Source organism: Pongo abelii, chromosome 12, assembly GCF_028885655.2.
Source record: "Pongo abelii isolate AG06213 chromosome 12, NHGRI_mPonAbe1-v2.0_pri, whole genome shotgun sequence".
Classification (NCBI taxonomy): Eukaryota; Metazoa; Chordata; class Mammalia; order Primates; family Hominidae; genus Pongo; species Pongo abelii.
In genome coordinates this window covers 19843486-19864738 of record NC_071997.2, presented here as the reverse complement: position 1 = coordinate 19864738, position 21253 = coordinate 19843486, and the positions used below count along the sequence as shown (strand labels likewise).

Here is a 21253-nt window from a genome sequence, read left to right as displayed (position 1 = left end):
CATTCATAAAAATGAGCATGTCTGTAAGCAAAGAGTTTCACTGAGTTCTGCTAGATTCAGAAGCAATTGAACTTACAACATCGTAGTTTGCAAAACACAGATTTGATTTACCCAGGTACTAAAGCTAAGTAAGCTATGGGTTAATAGAAGGTTTGTGAAGGGTACTTAGACTACAGTAAGATTGGGGAAGAAAATTCCATTTCCATATCTAAGATATATCATTCCTTTGTGCCAAGCACATAATGAAGGCAGAGATTTAAAGGGGCCCTTAGCACAGAAGCACTGGGTTAGTCAGAAGGTGAGGTGAGCTGTCACACAGCCTTGATGCTAGAATGAGGGTGCCCTGGTAGTATTTTATCAGCCATGACACTTGTGCATCAGGCCATTTTTTTTTTTTTTGAGACAGGCTCTTGCTTTGTTGCTCAGGCTGGAGTGCAGTGACATGATCATGGCTCAGTGCACGCTCGACCTCGTAGGCTCAAGCAATCCCCTCACTTCGGACCCTCGAGTAGCTGGGACCACAGTCTTGTACCACCATACACAAATAATTTCTTATTTTTTTGTAGAGATGGGTGTCTCCTTTTGTTACCTAGGCTGATTTTGAACTCCTGGGCTTAATTGATTCTCCTGCTTCCACCTCTCAAAGTGCTGGATTACAGGCATGCCAGCCATATGTAAACATTATAAACTATGTGAAAATATGTGAAAACTTTTGTTATGCTTTGTGAGACAACACAGTAGGAATATTTCACCATCTGCCTAAGGTTAAAAGGAAATAGCTTTAAGCATGTGTCTAAATAGCAAGTAATGTTTTAGAGCAGATTCTCTTAAATTCAGCTTGGGCATCTGTAGCATATACACAGCTTGAGCTGTAACCTGACATAGAGACAGGCAACTTCAGTGCCCACTGTTCTTAGGATCCACTGCTTTTTCACAGCTAAAACCCCCAAGTGGCACTGTTAAGTATTATGTTATGTTACTTTAGTCGTTAAACATATAAGCATACCTCCAAAGGTTGAATATAGGCCACTTGCAGAAAGTAGGCAGAATGCTCACATTTAATTCTTGATGATACTGTGTTTAGCTTTCTTATTCTTTGAAATCTCATTGAGAAAAAATACTGGCATCTGCTCAAAGTAATTTCTTTTTCAGTTGACAATATTATAAGTAATGTTATTGTATCATTTCCCTACTTGGACAGAGTGTGAAAATTTTGAGGAGCTTCTCTGCCAGAAATTTCTTCTTCATTTGCAAAACATTAATGAGATATTATATTTAAATGATTTTATTTAATATTAAGTGTACTTGGTGGATGTGACATAGAACATAAAAAATGAAACTAATTTAAAATTATTAACTATTACATTATAAGAAAAACTTGCTAATCATAACACTTTTCATAATGTTTCTGAATAAAGCATTATTTCTTTTACTGAAAACAATTGTAGCTATAACTCCATCATCTAAATTGTCATTAGTTTTATTGCTTTCTAATCATCTTTAGCTGAAATATTAATTTTGATTAATTTTCTTTTTCTCCATTGATTTTGTGTGTGTGTGGAGGTAAAATATACAGAATATAGAATTTGCAGGTTTTTCTATATTTACTTGTACACTTCAGTGGCATTTAAATACACACACCATTTTACCTTCCCACCAGCATTGCACAGGGTTTCAGTTTATCCACATCCTGCCCAATATTTGTTTTTCTGGTTTTCTTGTTTTCAGTTTTATGTTTGTTTTGATAATAGCATTCTAATGGGTGTGAAGTGGTATTGCATTATGGTTTTGATTTATATTTCCCTAGTGACTAGTGATTTTGAGCATCTTTTTGAGTGCTTATTGGCCATTTGTATATCAGCTTTGGAGCAATGTCCGTGTATATCCTTTGCCCAGTTTTGAATTGTGGTATTTGTCTTTTTGGAGTTCTCTATATAGTCTGGATATTAATTCCTTATAATGTATGTAGTTTACAGATATTTTCTCCATTCTCTGGGTTGCCTTTTACTCTGTTGACAGTGGTTCTTGATTCACAAAAGTTTTTAATTCTGATGAAGTCCAGTTTGTCTATATTTTCTTTTGTTGCCTGTGCCTTTGATGTTCTATATAAGAAATCATTGCCAAATTCATTGTCGTGAAGCTTTTCACATTTTCTTCTAAAAGTTTTCTAACTTTATTTCTTACATTTAGGTCTTTGGTCTATTTTAAATTACTTTTTGTATTTGGTGTTAGATAAGGGTCCAACTTCATTTTAGCTAAAATTTTATGTATTTTAAAATTGATTATGAAAACATGAAATGTTTAGTTGAATAGAAAATTTTGTGCAGTGGAATTAACTGAATCTTTAAAACCTTTTTATTAGGGAAATATCCAAACTAATCCATACATAGAAGAATATAATGAGTCCCCCATGTGCCCAGACCCCAACATTAATTATCAATATTTTGCCAATCTCGTTTCATTTACATACACAACCCCACACACGTTTTTTCCGAGAACATTTTAAGTAAAATCACAGATGTTACGTCATTTTACCCATAAATAAATAAATGTACATTTCTTAACGTGATATGTCTTTCTCTCATCACCTGTTTTGTTCTTTACTTTTATACATTATACTATGTCATTTTCAGACCTTGTAAAATTAACAAGAATTCCTTAATATGTCATCCAGTTAATGATTGACTCATTTCTACTCTAGTTAAAGTACAATTTAGGAGGAGGTTTGAGGATTTTTTTAACATTAAGATATAAACTTTTATAACAACTGCTAAAATAATTGTTGCTACAGTCTGAGATTTCTGTTGGCAAATTGGAAATTAGTATACATAAGTATAGATTCTGCTCATTTTGCTTTCAATCTTAAATCATAGTTAAGGCTACTGGCCGGGCGCAGTGGCTCACATCTGTAATCCTAGCACTTTTGGAGGCAGAGGCGGGTGGTTCACAAGGTCAGCAGTTCAAGGCCAGCCTGGCCAATGTGGTGAAACCCCGTCTCTACTAAAAATACAAAAAAATTATTCAGGCATGGTGGTAGGCTCTTCTAACCCCAGCTACTTGGGAAGCTGAGGCAGAGAATTGTTTGAACCCAGGAGGCAGAGGTTGCAGTGAACCAAGATCTCATCACTGCACCCCAGTCTGGGCGACAGAGCGAGACTCCATCTCAAAAAAAGAAAAAGATTACTATGCTAGAAAATCTTCCTGTAGAGGCATTTTTAAGAAGCATTATGATAGGCATTGCCTCTGAAAAGCAGGCATGAATAGATGGATGGGATCTATAGAGTGATCATAGCTCACTATAACCTTGAACTCCTGGGCTCAAGTGATCCTCTTTCCCAGCTCCCCGAGTAGCTGGGATTACAGGCATGCACCCCCATGCCTGGCTGTATGTTGCTATTTTGTACTTTAAAAACCAAATCCTGACTGTGCTGGTAGTCGCATGCATCTGTGCACATACATGAAAACAAGTACATGTAAAACTGGTGAAATCTGAATAAGCTTCATGGATTATATCAATGTCAGTTTCCTGATTCTAACAATGTATGATACTTATGCAAGATGTCATCATTGAGACAAAGTGAGAAAAAGATATGTGAGATCTTTGTAGTATTTCTTACCACCGCAAAATAAAAAGTTTTTAAAACTAAGTTATAATAACAAAGAACTCTGTGTCAAAACTAAAATGTAAAGTTGAAATATCAATTTTATTTTTTATGAATCTGGTGGACAGTAACAAACTTTGGTGAAATTTCAGGAACCATAGCCATTGAAATGGATGAGGGAACCTATATACAAGCACTGGAAAATGGTCTTTTTACCCTGGGAGCTCCACACAAAGAAGATTTGTGTCTGGAAGGGAAGATCCTGCCACAAGTGTAGATTTTAGGACATTCATTCACTTAGGCCAAACTCTAACTAGTCTCAAACGTTTTCCAAAGGAATGGAACCATTGCATTTGACTCTTCCATTTTTTTTTTAATTCCTTAATATTTACCAGCCATTGGTATGTCCCTCTTTCTAATGTAAGCATTTGAAAACATTCCGTATAGTTCCAGAAGAGTATCTTTGGAAATCAAAACAATATGAATAATAAAAATGGTAAGTTGAAAGAAAAAAGAAAACCTATTTGTTTCAAATATGTTTGAATTTCTTTTTTATTCAGGCCTATTACCAAAACTAACCTGGGTGCATTTAACAATTTGAAGTTTTCTCATTTTCTTTAGCCCATTAGAGGAAGCACTAATGAGATACGAAGTAATTAGAAGATAAAAAGCAGTATCATTTGGTCAGCAAGGCCATCCATTGAATAAATGAAAGCATTTAGCTTTTTTAAATAAATACTTATTTATGACTGTATTTTAAAACATAAAGAGAAGCTATCTCCAAAGTTATTAAATAAGCATTATATCACCCTGTCTTACTCAGTGTATAAAATTAGCACTGTAGTTAAAAGAAGGTAAAATAGATCTTGATTCCAAAGATACAGTATTACAGTGACATCAGTATATCTGAATATTCTTACATTTAATTGCAGAAGAAAATAGCCACATTTTTTAAAGCAAAATAATGTCTTTATATTTATAGCAAATGTCAAATTTATTTTCAAATGTTTTTTCTCCAATAGTTGATGAGGGCCCTAGTCCTCTAGAGCAGTTTACGGCTGTCAAATTATCTGATTCCAGGTGAGCTTATGTTGTAATATAATTAATAACCAGTTATTTTAAAAATTTAATTGTATTCATTAAAAATTTTAGTATGTGTCTTAAGCCCACGGTAATTTTGATATAAAAAACGAAATAGCTTTTTTTGAAGAGTAGATTTTGTGATGTACTTTTAGGGGATTTCCTATCAATATATAATGCTAGGCTGGAAAAAAGATATGTAAGTTAAAAAGTGAAGATTAATAATTTCACACACCAAATAAGATAGATTAAAAAATAAATCAAATAGTACAAAACCTGGTTCACTGTTGCTATGATATTTAAACTCACTGTTTGGAAGTCTAAAGACAAACAGGAAGACTCAAAAAAGGAATATTGTTGAAACCAGCAGAGAATGTTACAGCATCATAACGACCAAAATAATATTTTTACTCACTATGTTTACAGTCATTTTATAAAGTAGCCTTTTTTATTCTCACCTTGTGCAGAAGTATAGAATGATTCTTTGGGTAAAAGATACTGAAAGTGAATTTACATATTTTAGTAATTGGTTACATCAACATGATAATGATTTCTGTTATATAATCATTAACGTATAAAGGAGTAAAAGTCAATTCTGGCATCCGAGGAGATTCTCGGTAAGGTAAAAGAAATCATAATTTTAAAAAATCACATGAAGATGATTATTTCTATACTTTCTTTGAAAGTCTGATAAGTAGGGTGAAAGACAAAGAATAAAAGCAGAGGAAGAAAAAATTCAATACTTTTAAACTGCTTTACAATTATAAACAAAAAAGGATTATAAAGAAAATTAACTGACAAATGAGGAAAATATTTGCAACAATCTTAATAGGCAGTAAGTTCTTACTCTTCATATGTATCTTGTATAGAATTCATAGCACTGAAGACCCCAGTAGAAAAATTGCGAACAATCAGATCTGAACAGAAAAATGGACAAGGGACATTACCAGATAATCTAAAAACTAAAAAGGTAAGGAAAAGAAAAACAATTGTTATTCTACTTAACTACTAAAATGCAAATTAATAGGATACTGTTTTTTTCCATATCAGGTTTTCAAGTATTTTTTTTTTACACTCAAAATATTTAAAAAAAAATCCATGATACAAAACATACTCTGTTAATTTGAGGTAAGAATGTAAATGGAAGCAGCATTTTCTGGAAAACAGTTTGATGACATAAAGTTTTAGTAATTTGTTATTGAAGCTTATAACTAAAGAGGTATAATTGAAGAATGATGAATTTTGAAAATATTTGTTATGTAATATATAAGGTACAATGTCTATATTAAAAAAGCAAAATATAAAACTAAATTTAAAACTGCACTGTCCAATATGGCAACAACTAGTCACATGTAGCTTTTTTTTTTTTTTTTTTGGAAGGCACAGAGTCTCACTCTGTCACCCAGGCTGGAGGGCAGTGGTGTGGTCATAGCTCACTATAACCTCAAATTTCTGGGCTCAAGCACGCCTCCTGCATCAGCCTAACAAGTAGCTGGTATTACATGTGCACACCACCCTGCCCAGCTAACTTTTCAAATTTTTTGTAGAGATGGGGTCTCACCATTCTGTCAAGGCTGATCTTGAACTTCTTGCCTCAAGCAATTCTCCCATTGGCTTCCCAAAGCACAGAGATTACAGGAGTGAGTCACCACTCAGCCACATGCATCTTTTGAACACTTGGAATATGTCCAGTCTGAAATTTTAGATATGTACACACCCACACACGTACACATGTCCTGTTTTGATGTCCTATAATTAATTTTCTCTCAGTTTTTAACTTTTATCTATCTTATTAATGTGCAGAATTGCCCTGAAATCTGGCTATGGAAAATATCTTGGTATAAATTCAGATGAACTTGTTGTTGAGCGTTCAGATGCAATTGGACCAAGAGAAAAATGGGAACCAGTCTTTCAAAATGTAAGTGCTGTTATTGTTTATAAAAACTTCCTGTCAGTTTAACACAAAGTCTGTAACAGTCAATCATAATATATTTAAAAAGAAAAAGTAGGATTTAATAGTATAATACATTAAATTGGAATAAATCAGTAAGAACATAGAGCCTTAAAGAGATCTCAAAATATAGTGCAACAAAAATAGCATTAGTACTTTTGCCCACAATTATTTCTGTATACCCTTAGTGCCTAGATATGGATCTCATTTCCATTGAAGAACCAGTCAATTTCAGGTCACAGAGTAGGAAAACAGAATAGTTCCTAAGTATCTTCTTTGTAGAAGAAATCATGGATGCTTTCAGAAACATTACAGACTGTAAGCAAACAGTGGAGCTAGCTAAGACAAAATTGTGACAATTTGCATATAAAATATAAATAATAATAGTTCATTAAAGTAAATTATCTCTAAAAGACTTTCAGTTCATAAGCTTAAAATAGTGTTCGAAAAGATAGTTTTAATATAAGAAGAAAAAAGATAATATACTAATTCTTAATTTTAGTAAGTAGACAGTTGTAGTATATGCATGTTTTGTTAAATCTTTGTTGATACAGAATACATAATTTCCTTTTTCTGTTTGTGTGAGAAGTAAAGATTGAACAAAAATATGTGAGTGCTAAACTGTCTTTAAAAAGTAGATAACTATATCAAAAACAGTAAGGACCAGTGGGCACCACGCAGAACAAACAAATAGAAGATAAGCTCAGCCTTTGAGTAGCAGTTTTGGTAGTATACAATAATGAACTGAAAATAGGAACTCAGCAGTGTTTTCTAAGATGACAGATTAAACAAACATCCCACCAGAAAGAGGTAATCATTTAGAATAATTTCCTCATCTCCTAGGATAAAATCTTAAGTCAGTGACTTGAAAACTATTTTGACCCAATCCATTGAGAAATGCATTTTTACATTGCAGCCCAGCACACACATATGTGTAACTGAAGCAAGAGTTGTACTTAACAATACTTACTTATCCATGTGTTATGCACTTTGATATTTCTTATTCTCTTTTACCCCTTCCTCTGTGTGTCTGTGTGTATTACTTCCCCCCCCCCCCACCCAATACCGTTCAGGAAACACTACATTGATTTCATTACCTGCTAATGTGTTGCAACCCCTTTGAGATGATCCTACTAGTTTTGAGGAGATGCTTCTAATAAAAGTTACACCAGTACAAAATGCCAATATTTCATAAGGCCAGGATGATGACTTAGATAGTACTAATAATACAACACTTTAGGAAAGTTCATTTCATTTTATTTTTAGGAAGGACACTAAGTTTCAAAAATTTAAATTTAAATGAAAGAGGGTCTTAAAACTCTATTGCAAAAAGGACTCAGCTGAATAATCTGTGGCACAGGTTTAAATCACCTTGGACCACACCGCCATGTTCCAGGGCTCACCAGGAGCCATCCAGATGGGAGACCACCCAGCCCTTGTGACTTGACTAAGAAATTAAATCCATATTATCAGCATGTTTTTAACTGGATGTGATATAAAGTTAACATATTTTGTAATCACTGTATTTATAAATATTTTGTCTAAATGTTATGGTATTCCAAGCTTTCCAAAGGAATCAACCAAATACAAGTTATAAATAAATGTTATATTTGTTACAGGAGTTAAGCTAACCAAATTTATAACCCAGATTTAGATACACAAGAAAATCAGTTTTTAAAGATTTGTTTAATAGAAAGCAGTGTAATACATCAAACCTTAAACAACTAAAAATGTATATGAATATTTATTTTCACACACAAAAGTCCCTCAGACATTGATTCTTAAATTCAAACAACAAAGACATTGGATATACCTTTTCCTGTTTTCTAATTGTGAAGAAAATAAATTTTACTTAAAATGCTAATATTTGAATAAAGTATGCATTCATAATTATGTTCTTGTCTTTAAAGATAATTTTTCACACAGAGCTAAATCAGTTTTATCTTCAGTAGATCTTTTAGAAAGGAAGCAATCCTACCTCATCTAATTAGAATTTAGTCCTACTAGGAAGATACACTACAAATGTTTATTGTGGTAATCTTTGAATAGTAAAATGAAAGGTGTTTTTGGTTTTCTTTTCTATATGTTCTTGTATTATATTTTCAAGGTTGTTCTCTAAGTTCTTTTCTGTGATTTTTAAATCAGGGAGGAAAAATTAATTCATTCTAAACAGTTAATGTTTCTTCTATAAGAAGTATCCTCATGGCTATTTTGTTATTTTGTTTCACTTAGGGGAAAATGGCTTTGTTGGCCTCAAATAGCTGCTTTATTAGATGCAATGAAGCACGGGACATAGAAGTAAAAAGTAAAACAGCAGGAGAAGAAGAAATGATCAAGGTAATGATGACATTTTATACAGATGACTGCATTCACATATGCGATGTGACTATATCTCTTTAAAATGTTGTCATCATTTACTATCACTTTAAAGATTTAGTTAATAGCTTTTTATAATGTGGTGTTTCAAATAGACTCATTTTTAATTATAAATCCCATTGTTGACGGCTTGTTTATACAATGTGGTAGAGAAATCAGTGCATCTAGGAGCTACCTTGCCATTATCTCCATGGATTAGTATATTTTTCTGTTAGTTCCACGTGCTACTTTTAAGCTTTCATTTTCTTTTTTTCTTGCTTGTATTTTAAAATCTAATTTTTAAAATAGATAACATGTACACGTGGTCCAACATTTTTAAATAAAAGCATATGAAGATGAAGACTTATGCCTGCCATGCATCTTACTCACCTGTGTCTCAGCTCCTGTTCCTCTTTCCCTTTGTTTTGTTTTTTTATACCCTCCTAAAATTTCTCTATAAACATACGAATATATTTATAATTTTCAACTCTTTTACACTAAAGGCAGCCTCCTCTATAGTCTTCTTGACTTTGATTTTTTTTTCCTTAAAATTGTATCTTGGAGAGTTTTCTACTATTAGTTTGAATGTAGAAAGTTTTCTCTTTTTCTTGCTTTTCCTCCCTTTCTCTCTCTCTCTTTTTTAACAGCCACATAATATTCCATTTTAGGGATATACCTTAATTTATGTAGTCTTTTATAGATGGAAATTTAGGCTGTTTCCAGTCTTTTGCTCTTATAAACAGAGCTGCAGTACATAACATTGAATATGCATCAATTTGTAGATGTGCAGTTGGACCTGAAGATAAATTTCCAGAAGCAGAATTACCAGGTCGGGGTATACGCCTTTGTATTTATGTAATGCTTGAGCTCCTGTGATGATAATCACTCCATGAAACATAAAAAATCATAGCAGAACTTCTGGGGCCATAGCCCTTACATTTTAAAAATATTTTTATTAATTGTACCTGTCTTCTTTGCATTAGGAGAAACGTGAATCACATGAAACATGATTTTTATTTTATTTTTAAAATTTGTGTGCATCACTAAGCTGGAAATAAAAGTTCCTTATTCCAGGCTAAATTCCCTCATCCGTAGTCAGATGCGTTATCCATTGCACCAGTGGCCTGTGCCCTCCCTAATCCTACTCTTTGTTTTACATCATTGTAAAAGTTACACAGACATCTTCATATCAAGGTGAAATTCTAAATAATACTGTTAATATAACCTAGATAAATCAGGTAGTTAACTGGAATTTGATGAAAACATTTAAGGCTTAATTTTTTAGACTCACAAAAGCCACTGATCTTTAATGATAAACATATACCAGGATGTGTCTAAAGAATAACTCCCCACTTCTTAACACATGGTTTTTCTGTGTCTTGGCATTCCATCACAGTACTGAGCATCCTAAACCTTGCTTTGTTTGTCTCTGTTGGGAATCACAGGTTGCATCCAGTCTGACCCAGATTTGCTCTGTAAGTCATTGTGGGGGCCAGAGAGGAAGGCTCTAAGAGAGGGGGCAAATGTCTTTTCTAAAATGCCCTTCGTTCTTATAATTAAAGCATAAAAACTTGTGTTACGTTTTTCTCTACTACCAGGTTAATTTAAAAGCATCTATCAATTCTCTGTACATGCTACATGTTAGATTTCCAGTCATATGTTTGATTTTCTTTTTAGAATAGCCTTGATTTCAGATAATTTCAAATCTCAAGCTCAAACAATTTCGGTCTCAAACGTAGGTATTTTCTTAGAGTTAGAGAAGTGAAATGTTATATTTTTTCATTGCATGTATCTGGCACATGCGCTGTAGTCTGGAATTTCCATAATGCTCCTGTGAGGTGGATGTGAGCTCAGCCTTACAGACAGGAAGACAGCCTCTGACCCTCCTTACATCCTTGTGGTTTTTGTCAGTCAGTTCATGGAAATCACAGTGATTTCAAGGTGTGGTAAGACAGGATGTGTACCCAGGCTCAGTTGACTCCAGAGGCCACTCTCAGTATTTCATAACACATTGCTTCTCAGGAAACAGGTCATTGAGGAAATGCAGATGGGTTTGTGACTTACATTTAATTTTACTTATTTATATTTTATTGTATCATGTTTAAATTATTTTTCATCTGGATCTCATCACAAAAGTGTTATTGAAGGCAACAATTGCAAATATATGTGCAGTGCTTTGCACTTATACAAAGATACAAAGATAGACAAATATTGCATTTTTCACTATTTAAAGAAATTTTCAGACGAAATACAAAGTTTTCTGGTTCTCTTTGGTTAGTCAAGTGCTTGGAAGCTCTGAACAGTGATTATTTAGCACTCTCTTTGTACCATTTAATTGTGGGCTCTCCTAATCTCTGTCAGCCCTTCACCTTTATGACCTTGTGTTATCTACCAGAACACAGATCCCTCTTACTAAAGGTAGCATTGTGCTACAGGCCCTAGCAGGGAATGTTTGCAAGTCTGGGACCCCTCTAATCAAAACTGTCACAAAGATGTGATTGGCACAAACACGTTTTTTGTCATCACTTTCTAAGGAGCCCTGGAAATGGACTCTGGCCACAGAGATTCCTTAGAAGACATGAGTCCTTACCATTGCCAATTGCCTGTTCTGTGGGTGATCCTAATTGTGGAATGCAGGTCAATTAACTTATGACATGTGACAGTAAACATCTATCCAAACTTAGGAGGATATAAGAAGCTAGTAAAAGAGGGGGTTTCCAATTAATTAAAAACAAGTTGTGTAATGTTAAAAATTTTAATACTTTGGTAATAGTCTGTGCAATGTAAAATAGCTATTAAGCTTTCAATCTGATCAAATGAACACTTGTCTACTAGGGATAATTTGATCCTAGTGTATTCACTTGGAGGACAAAATTAAATTAATGATTGCTTTATTGCCTAGCAGGATCTGATGTGTAAAATGTTTCTGAAATAATTTTGTCTGTAGTGTTTCTTACACAAGGGCTGTGGAGGAAGCATGTGACAGCACTTACTCATATAGATTATATATATGAAGTAAAAACACATAGCCAGAACCTGTCTTTTTCTGAATATAGTTGCTCAGTTAATTTTTTCTTCTGCATAAGAAATCATCTCGAATGTTCTTATGTGATACATAAAGTGGGGAAGGTGGAAGATAAACATATAACCCATTGGATTCTCTTTTCCAATATCTAGATTAGATCCTGTGCTGAAAGAGAAACCAAGAAAAAAGATGGCATTCCAGAAGAATACAAAGGAAATGTAAAACAATGTGAAATCAATTATGTGTATGTATGCTTTTCCTTTTAGACCTAAGATTTGACAATGAAGTGCTTCTCAAAGTGCTTTCAAAATAAATTACCTTATTAGTTGGGGATGTTGGTGCATGCCTGTAGGCCCAGTTACTCGGTAGGCTGAGACAGGAGGATTGTTTGAGCCCAGGAGTTCAAGGCTGCGGTGAGCTCTGATCACCACTGCATTCCAGCCTGGGTGACAGAGCAAGACCCTGTCGGAAAAAATAAAAACTGATGGACAAGAAGAGGCAACACAATGTAGCATCTAGGAGAGAGCACTGAGCTAAATGCTTTTCTTTTCTCGAGGGTTCAGTTTTCCTAATCATCCCATCAGCTCCCAAAGCTAGTCACTCGGGTTAGTTAATCTCTCTATTCATTCATAGAATGGGCGTGATGCCAGTCAAAGCCTGTGTTATGGCCAGGACACAGGGGACTCCAGCCAGCATGCCCTAATAGAAGTGGGGCCTTCTGCTACACCGTCGATGAGTGGCCCTCCTCTTGAGAGGTAACGAAGGTCATCTTTGTTGTTCAAAAACTCCAGCTTATTAAAAAAAAATACAATTAGACTTTTTTTCTCAACCAAGATGGAGTCTCGCTCTGTCCCCCAGACTGGAGTGCAGTGCCACAATCTTGGCTCATCGCAACCTCCACCTCCCAGGTTCATCTGATTCTCCTGCCTCAGTCTCCCGAGTAGCTGGGACTACAAGCGCGCTCCACTGCGCTTGGCTAATTTTTGTATTTTTAATAGAGACGGGGATTCACCATGTTGGCCAGGCTGTTCTCGAACTCCTGACCTCGAGAGATCCGCCTGCCTTGGCCTCCCAAAGTGCTGGGATTGCAGGGATGAGCCACTGCAGCTGGCCTAGAATTAGAATTTTTTAATAAGTGAAAAAGAAATTAACAGTATTTATAAATTTAATAGTAAATATGTATAATCAGACTTTGAGGTGTTTTTCAATGAAGACATTTTCTTTGCAGAAAGAAATTTCAGAGCTTTCAAAACCAAAAACTTAAAATAAGTAAAGACAGTAAAATTCTTAAAAAGGCTCAGAAAGATGGATTTTTGCATGAGTCGCTTCTGGACAGGTAGCTATTTATTTACTTATATTCACTATTTTCAGTAGCCAATAGAAATGGCATGTAGAAAACCTATATTCTCTTAAATTACTGTAGTTTTCACATTTTTGTCTTTATTTCTAATTTATGAGTGTGACAATATTACCTAGAGAGGACATCATGAGTTTGGGAAAAGACTGTCAAGAATGAATATCTAAAAATTACAACCGATTGTAAGTATATATTTTAAGAAATTCAGGTTTGACTGTATGTACTTCATAAATTTATCATTATGTTTTTATAATTATTAGAACTAGAGTTAGAAAGAAGCCGTTTGTCTAATAGAAAAATTATGTGGATTCTGTTAGAGTAGTTCAGGTTCTTTAAAATAAGCATAGATAAAACCTAAACAAGTGAAATTGACGCAGTTTTATTGTAAGATTTGGAAGAGTGCAGGATGTTTATCATAGCACATTATTAATATCTATTACTCTTTCTATGTAGATAAGTAATGTCCTAGATTTACAACATAGAAAAACAGGTAGAGATGTTTAGCTGTGAGTGTACAAGTATAAATCAATTAAATGCCAGATTTTGATAATCACCAGTTGCTCATTCAAGTCTTATGTTGCAAAGTTCCTCTTACTCTTTTTTTACATTACTTGATAAAGGCAACGTTTAATTACATATTTCCTGTTAACTAGCTGGTAGAATTCGTACCTAAAGTCAGTAAATAAAGTTAAAAATTTTTTCCAGCTGAGCAAATGAATATGTATCTAGTTGTAAGAAATCAAGTAGAGTATATAAAATATAATCCGGGTGTGGACTCTAAAATGGAATAAGTTCTATCTCCTGTAACTTTTTTCACTTGTAATAATACAGCATCCTCACCCTGTTAAATGGAAATTTAGAGCATCATCCAGCAGCTCACCCCCAGCCATCAATGACTCTCCTGTCTGTCCCAGCTACTCTCCAACTACGCCAAGATTTCAGCGGGAGTCGGTCTCCCACACCCCAGAAGCACCTACAGACTCACAGATTTCAGTGAGATCCTCGCCAGTCTCTCTCACGTCTTCACCCCCAGCCCTTACGGACCCTCCTGTCTGTCCCAACTACTATCCAACCACGCCCACATTTCAGCGGGGGTCAGTTCCAGGAACCCAGGGATCACCACCAAGCTCACCACTTTCACTGAGTTACTCCCCAGTCTCTAGCACGTCTTTATCCCCAACCCTCAGGGACTCTCCTGCCTGTCCCAGCTACTCTCCAACCACGCCCACATTTCAGCGGGAGTCAGTTGCAGGCACCCAGAAATCACCACCAAACTCACCAATTTCACTGCGTTACTCCTCAGACTCTCATGTCTTCACCATCCCTCAGGGACTCTCCTGCCTGTCCCAGCTACTCTCCAACCACGCCCACGTTTCAGCGGGAGTCAGTTCCAGTCACCCTGGAATCACCACCAAACTCACCAATTTAACTCAATTACTCCCCAGTCTCTCTCATGTCTTCACCAGCCCTCAGGGACTCTCCTGTGGGTCCCAACTACTCTCAAACCATGCCCACATTTCAGCGGGAGTCAGTTTCAGGCACCCCGGAATCACCACCAAACTCACCAATTTCACTCAATTACTCCGCAGTCTCTCTCATGTCTTCACCAGCCCTCAGGGACTCTCCTGTGGGTCCCAACTACTCTCAAACCATGCCCACATTTCAGCGGGAGTCAGTTCCAGGCACCCCGGAATCACCACCAAACTCACCAGTTTCACTCAATTACTCTCCAGTCTCTCTCATGTCTTCACCAGCCTTCAGGGACTCTCCTGTCTGTCCCAGCTACTCTCCAACCACGCCCAGATGTCAGCTGGAGTCAGTTCCAGGCACCTCGGAGTCACCACCAAACTCACCAGTTTCACTGAGTTACTCCCCAGTCTCTCTCATGTCTTCACCCCCATCCCTCAGGGACTCTCCTGTGTGTCCCCGCTACTCTCCAACCACGCCCAGATTTCAGCGTGAGTCAGTTCCAGGCACCCAGGGATCACCTACAAACTCACCAGTTTCACTGAGTTACTCCCCGGTCTCTCTCATGTCTTCACCCCCGGCCCCCTTGGACTCCCCTGTCTGTCAAAGCTACTCTCCTGCCATGCCCAGATTCCAGCGGGAGTCAGCCTCCTACACTCCGGAGTCACCTACAGACTCACAGACCTCACTGAGATCCTCCCTGGTCTCTCTCAGGTCTTTCCCCTCGGCCCACAGGGACTCTTATGTCTCTTTCAGCTACTCTCAAAACTTCTCTAGATTCCAGCTGGAGTCGGCTCCAGGCACCCAGGACACACCACCAAACTCACCAATTTCACTGACTTACTCCCCATTCTCACTCATGTTTTCACCCCCAGCCCTCAGGGACTCTTCTGTCTCTCTCAGCTACTCTCCAACCATCTCCCGATTTCACCTGGAGTCACCTTCCCACACCCAGGAATTACCTACAAACTCATGGAACTTATTGCAACCCTCCCCCATTTCTTTCACCTCTTCACACCCAGCCTTCAGGGAATCTCCTGTGTCTCCCAGCTACTCTCCAGCCTTCCCCAGATTTCTGCGGCAGTCAGCCCCAGGCACCCAGGAGAATCCTAGACACTCACAGGCCTCACGAGACTATCTCCCTATGACCTGTATCTGTACAGGGATGGCTCCCACCTATCCCTCAGTGACCCCAAACCCATCTCCACTTACACTCAGACACTCCCAGGGCCTGAAAGCTACTCCCCGTTATTGTCCTTCAGTTCGAAGCCCTGGCCAATCTACTAGACAACATGACGCACTTACCTGGCCATTTCTCCACATTTCTGGTGCGGGCGCCACACCCAGCCGCAGAAGAGCCTCTCCTGCATTCCGTCCTCACACACAGGCCTGTCCATCTACTTGCTACTGTCACACTCTTGCCAGCAGAACAGGACCCTGTATTGGCCGATATCACCACCCAGGCTATCCTCACCCCACAGCTGTGCAGCGGGAGCCTCCTGTTGGCCCACGTGGCTGCCAGAGCCCATGCGGACACGAACCTCCAGCATGTCGGCGTCCCTGCGGCGACACTACCAGTGACATGGCTAGCATGACCCTTCTCCCTGGCAGTGACACTGTTGATGTGAGCCCCACTTGCAGATCTGTCATTTCTATATAAGACCATTTCACTTTTTCTCTCTCTCTTCCATTCACAGGGCTTTCCATTCTCTCTGTTTCTGCCTCCGTTTCAGATATTTTCCTCACCTTTTTCTCTCACTATGTCTGCCGTGGTCTCGATGAGAGTGTGCCACATAAGATTCCCCATTAAAAGTCATGAATTGAGCGGCTTTTACTGTATTTCTGGTTGTGCACATTCAATTTCAATTCGCAATCCATTTTAGAACATTTTATCACCCCCAACCAGAGAAAAACCCTGTAAACATTGGTCACTCCTCATTCTCTCTCAAACCCTCTCCCTGACCCTCAGCCCTAGGTAACAACTACATAGAGCGATCAACCCCATATCCATAGATTTCCATATTGTGGGCATTTCATAGAAACATAATTGCACAATATGTGAGCTTTTGTGACTGACTTTACACTTAGCACAATATTTTCAAGATTCATCCAAATTATAGCCATACCCACAGTGGGAAACCATTTTTTTCTTTTTGGTTTTAGTAACACCGGGTGTTTTCTCATTCCTTCCTTCCTTCCTTCCTTCCTTCCTTCCTTCCTTCCTTCCTTCCTTCCTTCCTTCTTTCCTTCCTTCCTCCTATTTCTCTCTTACACCTTCTGCCCTCTCTGCTTCATATGCCTTAGCTGCATCCTACATTCTGCGTTTCTTTTGGGAAATCCTCGGCAGTTTCCGGAAAATTGTGTTATTGTTACTATTTACCGCTGTCTCTCATTCATGATTCTCCATCAATTGTAAACCTCTATTGGTTTTTCCCAAGTCACTAAGTATATTTTAATTAGGTACGCCTGTTTTTCTTTATACAGCCATTCCTGGAGTATAGGCTCACATACTCCAAAACACTGTGTAACTCAAAAACGCATATAATATCCGAATATACCCATCACAAAGTTGAAAAATCATAAATCAAACCATCATAAGTCACGGTTTGTCCGTGGATATGGGCTTCATCAATTCCATTGTATTCAATAATGCTGTACACCATTAACAGTGGCAGACTGATGGGGAGTGGATATTGATAGCATTTTAAAATCAGTTATTAGAGGGATACTTTAACCTGACTGGATATCTGATCTAATTGTATTAGTACGGTGAATGATTATGTGAGATATTTTGAGACAGAGTAGTACATTTGTGAATGAAATTTTATGGCTTTTTTCACTTAGTAGGAACCTTTGTGTGCGGAAAGCTGAGAAAATTGCTTTCTGCTGTAGAGTCTGGCATTCATTGTAGATTAAAGCTTATATTTCTGTGAATCTTATTCAATAAAATACTATTTTTTAAAATAAAAAAAAAAACACTTGTGATGTGAAGTCATTATCCTCAGCAAAGTAATCCGGAAAAGAAAACCAAACACCATATTCCCACTTATCATAGGAGCTGAAAAATGAGATCACATGGACACAGGAAGGGGAACAGCAAACACTGGGGCGTGTCGGGAGGCAGAGCATTAAAAAAAACAGCTAGTGCATGCCGGGCTTAATACCTAGGTGATGGGTTGACAGGTGCAGCAAACCACCATGGCACACGTTTACCTTTGTAACAAATCTGCACGTCCTGCACATATACCCCAGAACTTAGAAACGAAACGAAGCGAAAAAACAATAACAAAAGGCTAGCGGCAAACTAAAGTTTCAAACTCAGAATGTGACGGACCCACTTTGGTTCAAATCATGGTTCTCAACCCAGGAGCCATAAGGTCAGGATAAAGAATTTGGTTACATATTGTAAATAGGACATATAGCAAATGACTAGAAAAGTTATTCTCAACATATGTGTGTCTTCTAATTCAATGATGACACTATCTACCGGGACACAGCATTAGATTCCAAAGGGCTCAGTCCCGCAAGACTGGCCTCCCACTCTAATAACAATGGGAAGCCCAGCGTTGTTTTACCTCTGCTTCTTAGCAACTGGCTATAAATCGGGTTTCCACCACTCGCAGTTTTAGTTGCATTGATTTGCTGGAAGAGTTCACAGCACGCAGGGAAACACTTACATTTACCATTTTATTATAGCGGATGTTGCCAAAAATTCAGAAAAAAGACTTTGGGCCCGGCATGTGGGGAGGGGCGCACTACCTTCCAGGAAGTGTTATCCAGAAGCCCTCTAAACCCAGTCCTTACGGGTTTTTATGGAGACCTCATTCTATAGGCATGATGGGTTAAACCATAGGCTATTGGTGAGCAACTGAACCTGAGGCTCTCAATCCTCCCTGGAAATTGGGGTTGAGGCTTTGCCATTCTCAGTCTGAGTAAAAGAATTTACATGAACGGAATTTTAAAACAGATTAGCATAGCTGGAAACTTAATTAGGTGATTGAATTATCCGGAGCCACACCTTGATGTTCCTAACCCGAGAACCCTCATCCAACGAATGCTCCACCCAACTGACTCCCAAGTCTCTACGTGGTTCCAGAGCAAAGGAATGTTTATACAAGGCATATCTCCACGTTTTCTTGAAAGTCTTTTCGCTTCCACGGGTAATTCTTAAACTGCCATGCATCAGGGTCAGGGCGAGGGCTTGTTACAACACAGATCTGTGGATCTCCGGGGTTTGAGGGTTGCAAGGACGCTGCTGGTGTCAAAACCACAATGTGAGAACCACAGAACCACTAGCTGGTTTTCAGTGTTTCAGTGCGTTTAATTCATAATATATTTGGCCAAGAAAACTTGGAAGTTCTTAGATGGTCCCAAACGTGGCGCATGAAATCAAATCAGGAGAAGAGTTTCCCAGGAGGTGTAGCCTGGGAAAGTTGGGGGTGACTGATGGAAAGGAGGAGCGAAGGTCCGCCCTTTCCGCTGCTAGGCTGCGCCCGAGGCTATTTAAACCCACCCTGGCGGGCCTGTACTCAGATCTTGGCAGAGCGGAGCAGCGGCCGGAGCGTTTTGCGGGCTCTGCGTGGACTTGGACCTTACAGCGTCTTGCGACCTTTAAGCGGATTCAGAGGACAGGACAGAACACTTGGGTAAGTGTATCTCTGTCTGTCTGTCTGTCTGTCTGTCTGTCTCATTGGTTGGTTTATTTCCATTTTCTTGAGGAGCACATACCTCACCACACACACACACACACACACACACACACACACACACACACACACACTCGTTCATTCTGCGGGTTAGAAAATTGGTAGGGGTCCCTGGGAGGTACAGGTTTCCTAGTTATGTCTGCACGTAAGAGCAGTATGGTCTTGTCTGGCTCTTCTTATGAACGTTCCCCCAGCCCGGACTCCCCAAGATCCATGCTAGCCTCACCCAGCTTCTCCCTCTCCCATCTCAGAAACTCAGACTTAAGAGGAAGCTCCTCACCAGGGATCCGGAACTGCCATTTACCATTCCCTAGGGCTTCACCACACTCACCTCTGTCATCACCAGAATCCCACAAGCTCCCATTTCCCTTTCCTCACCGTGATGGGCAATCAATGAAGCCTTTGGGCTCTCCCGTGTCCTCCTCTGGGGATTCTTTAGAATCACCACGTTCATCAATAATGTACCTGATGTTCTTACTGCCATCACCCAGCAGCTCACAACCAGCTCTCTGGGAGACTCCTGTGTCTCCCAGCTACTTTCCAAACAACCCCAGATTTTTTCTCGAGTTACCAACCCACACCAAGGAACCACCTACAAACTCACGAGCCGCACGGTGCTCCTCCTCTATGTCTTTCATCTCTTCAACCCCAGGCCTCAGGGACTCTCCCGTGTCTCCCACTTACTCTCCAGCCATCCCCCGGTTTCTGCGGGAGTCAGCCCCATGCACCCAGCAGTCCCCCAGAGACTCACAGTTTTCGGGAGATTATGAGCGGTCCCCCATCCCTGAATCCTCAAGATTCATGCCCGCCTCACCCAGCTTCCCCCTCTCCCCTCCCAGAAGCTCACACCCAAGGAGCACTTCCTCACCAGCATTGTGGAAGTACTCTACATCATCCGGCAGGGCTTCACCACTCTCACATCCATCATCAACAGAATTTCACAACGTTACATTTCCCTTTCGTAACCAAGCAGGACAATCACTCATGTCATTGTGCTCTCCCGTGTCCTCCTCTGGCGATTCTTCACAGTCACCTCATTCATCAATAATATACCATATATTCCTACTGCCATCATCCAGCAGCTCATCCCCAGCCATCAATGACTCTCCTGTCTGACCCAGCTACTCTCCAACTACGCCCAGATTTCAGCGGGATTCGGTCTCCCACAACCCAGAAGCACCTACAAACTCGCAGACTTCAGTGAGATACTGGCCAGTCTTTCTCACGTCTTCACCCCCAGCCCTTTCGGACCTTCCTGTCTGTCCCAACTACTATCCAACCACGCCCACATTTCAGCGGGAGTCAGTTCCAGGAACCCAGGGATCACCACCAAGCTCACCACTTTCACTGAGTTACTCCCCAGTCTCTAGCACGTCTTTATCCCCAACCCTCAGGGACTCTCCTGTCTGTCCTAGCTACTCTCCAACCACGCCCACATTTCAGCGGGAGTCAGTTCCAGACACCCCGGAATCAGCAGCAAACTCACCAATTTCACTGCGTTACTCCCCAGTCTCTCTCATGTCTTCATCATCCCTCTGGGACTCTCTTGTCTGTCCCAGCTGCGCTCCAACCAGGCTCAGATTTCAGCTGCAGTCCTTTCCTGACACCCCGGAGTCACCACCAAACTCACCATGTTCACTGAGTTACTCCGCGGTCTCTCTTAGGTCTTCACCTCTGGCACTCATAGACTCTCCTGTGTGTCCCAGGTAC

The 21253-nt window shown here is 39.0% G+C and overlaps 1 protein-coding gene across 1 annotated transcript in view; it reads left to right on the top strand.

Annotated features, from left to right (window-relative positions):
- The first annotated feature begins 4082 nt into the window (after positions 1 to 4082).
- Positions 4083 to 21253, top strand: part of LOC129057614 (protein FRG1-like) — a 309759-nt gene continuing 292588 nt past the window's right edge. The window contains exons 1-5 of the mRNA XM_054547792.2: positions 4083 to 4098; positions 4625 to 4682; positions 6486 to 6600; positions 8866 to 8970; positions 12166 to 12257. Coding sequence (XP_054403767.2) covers positions 4083 to 4098; positions 4625 to 4682; positions 6486 to 6600; positions 8866 to 8970; positions 12166 to 12257 — 386 coding nt within the window. The remainder of the gene's footprint in view (positions 4099 to 4624; positions 4683 to 6485; positions 6601 to 8865; positions 8971 to 12165; positions 12258 to 21253) is intronic.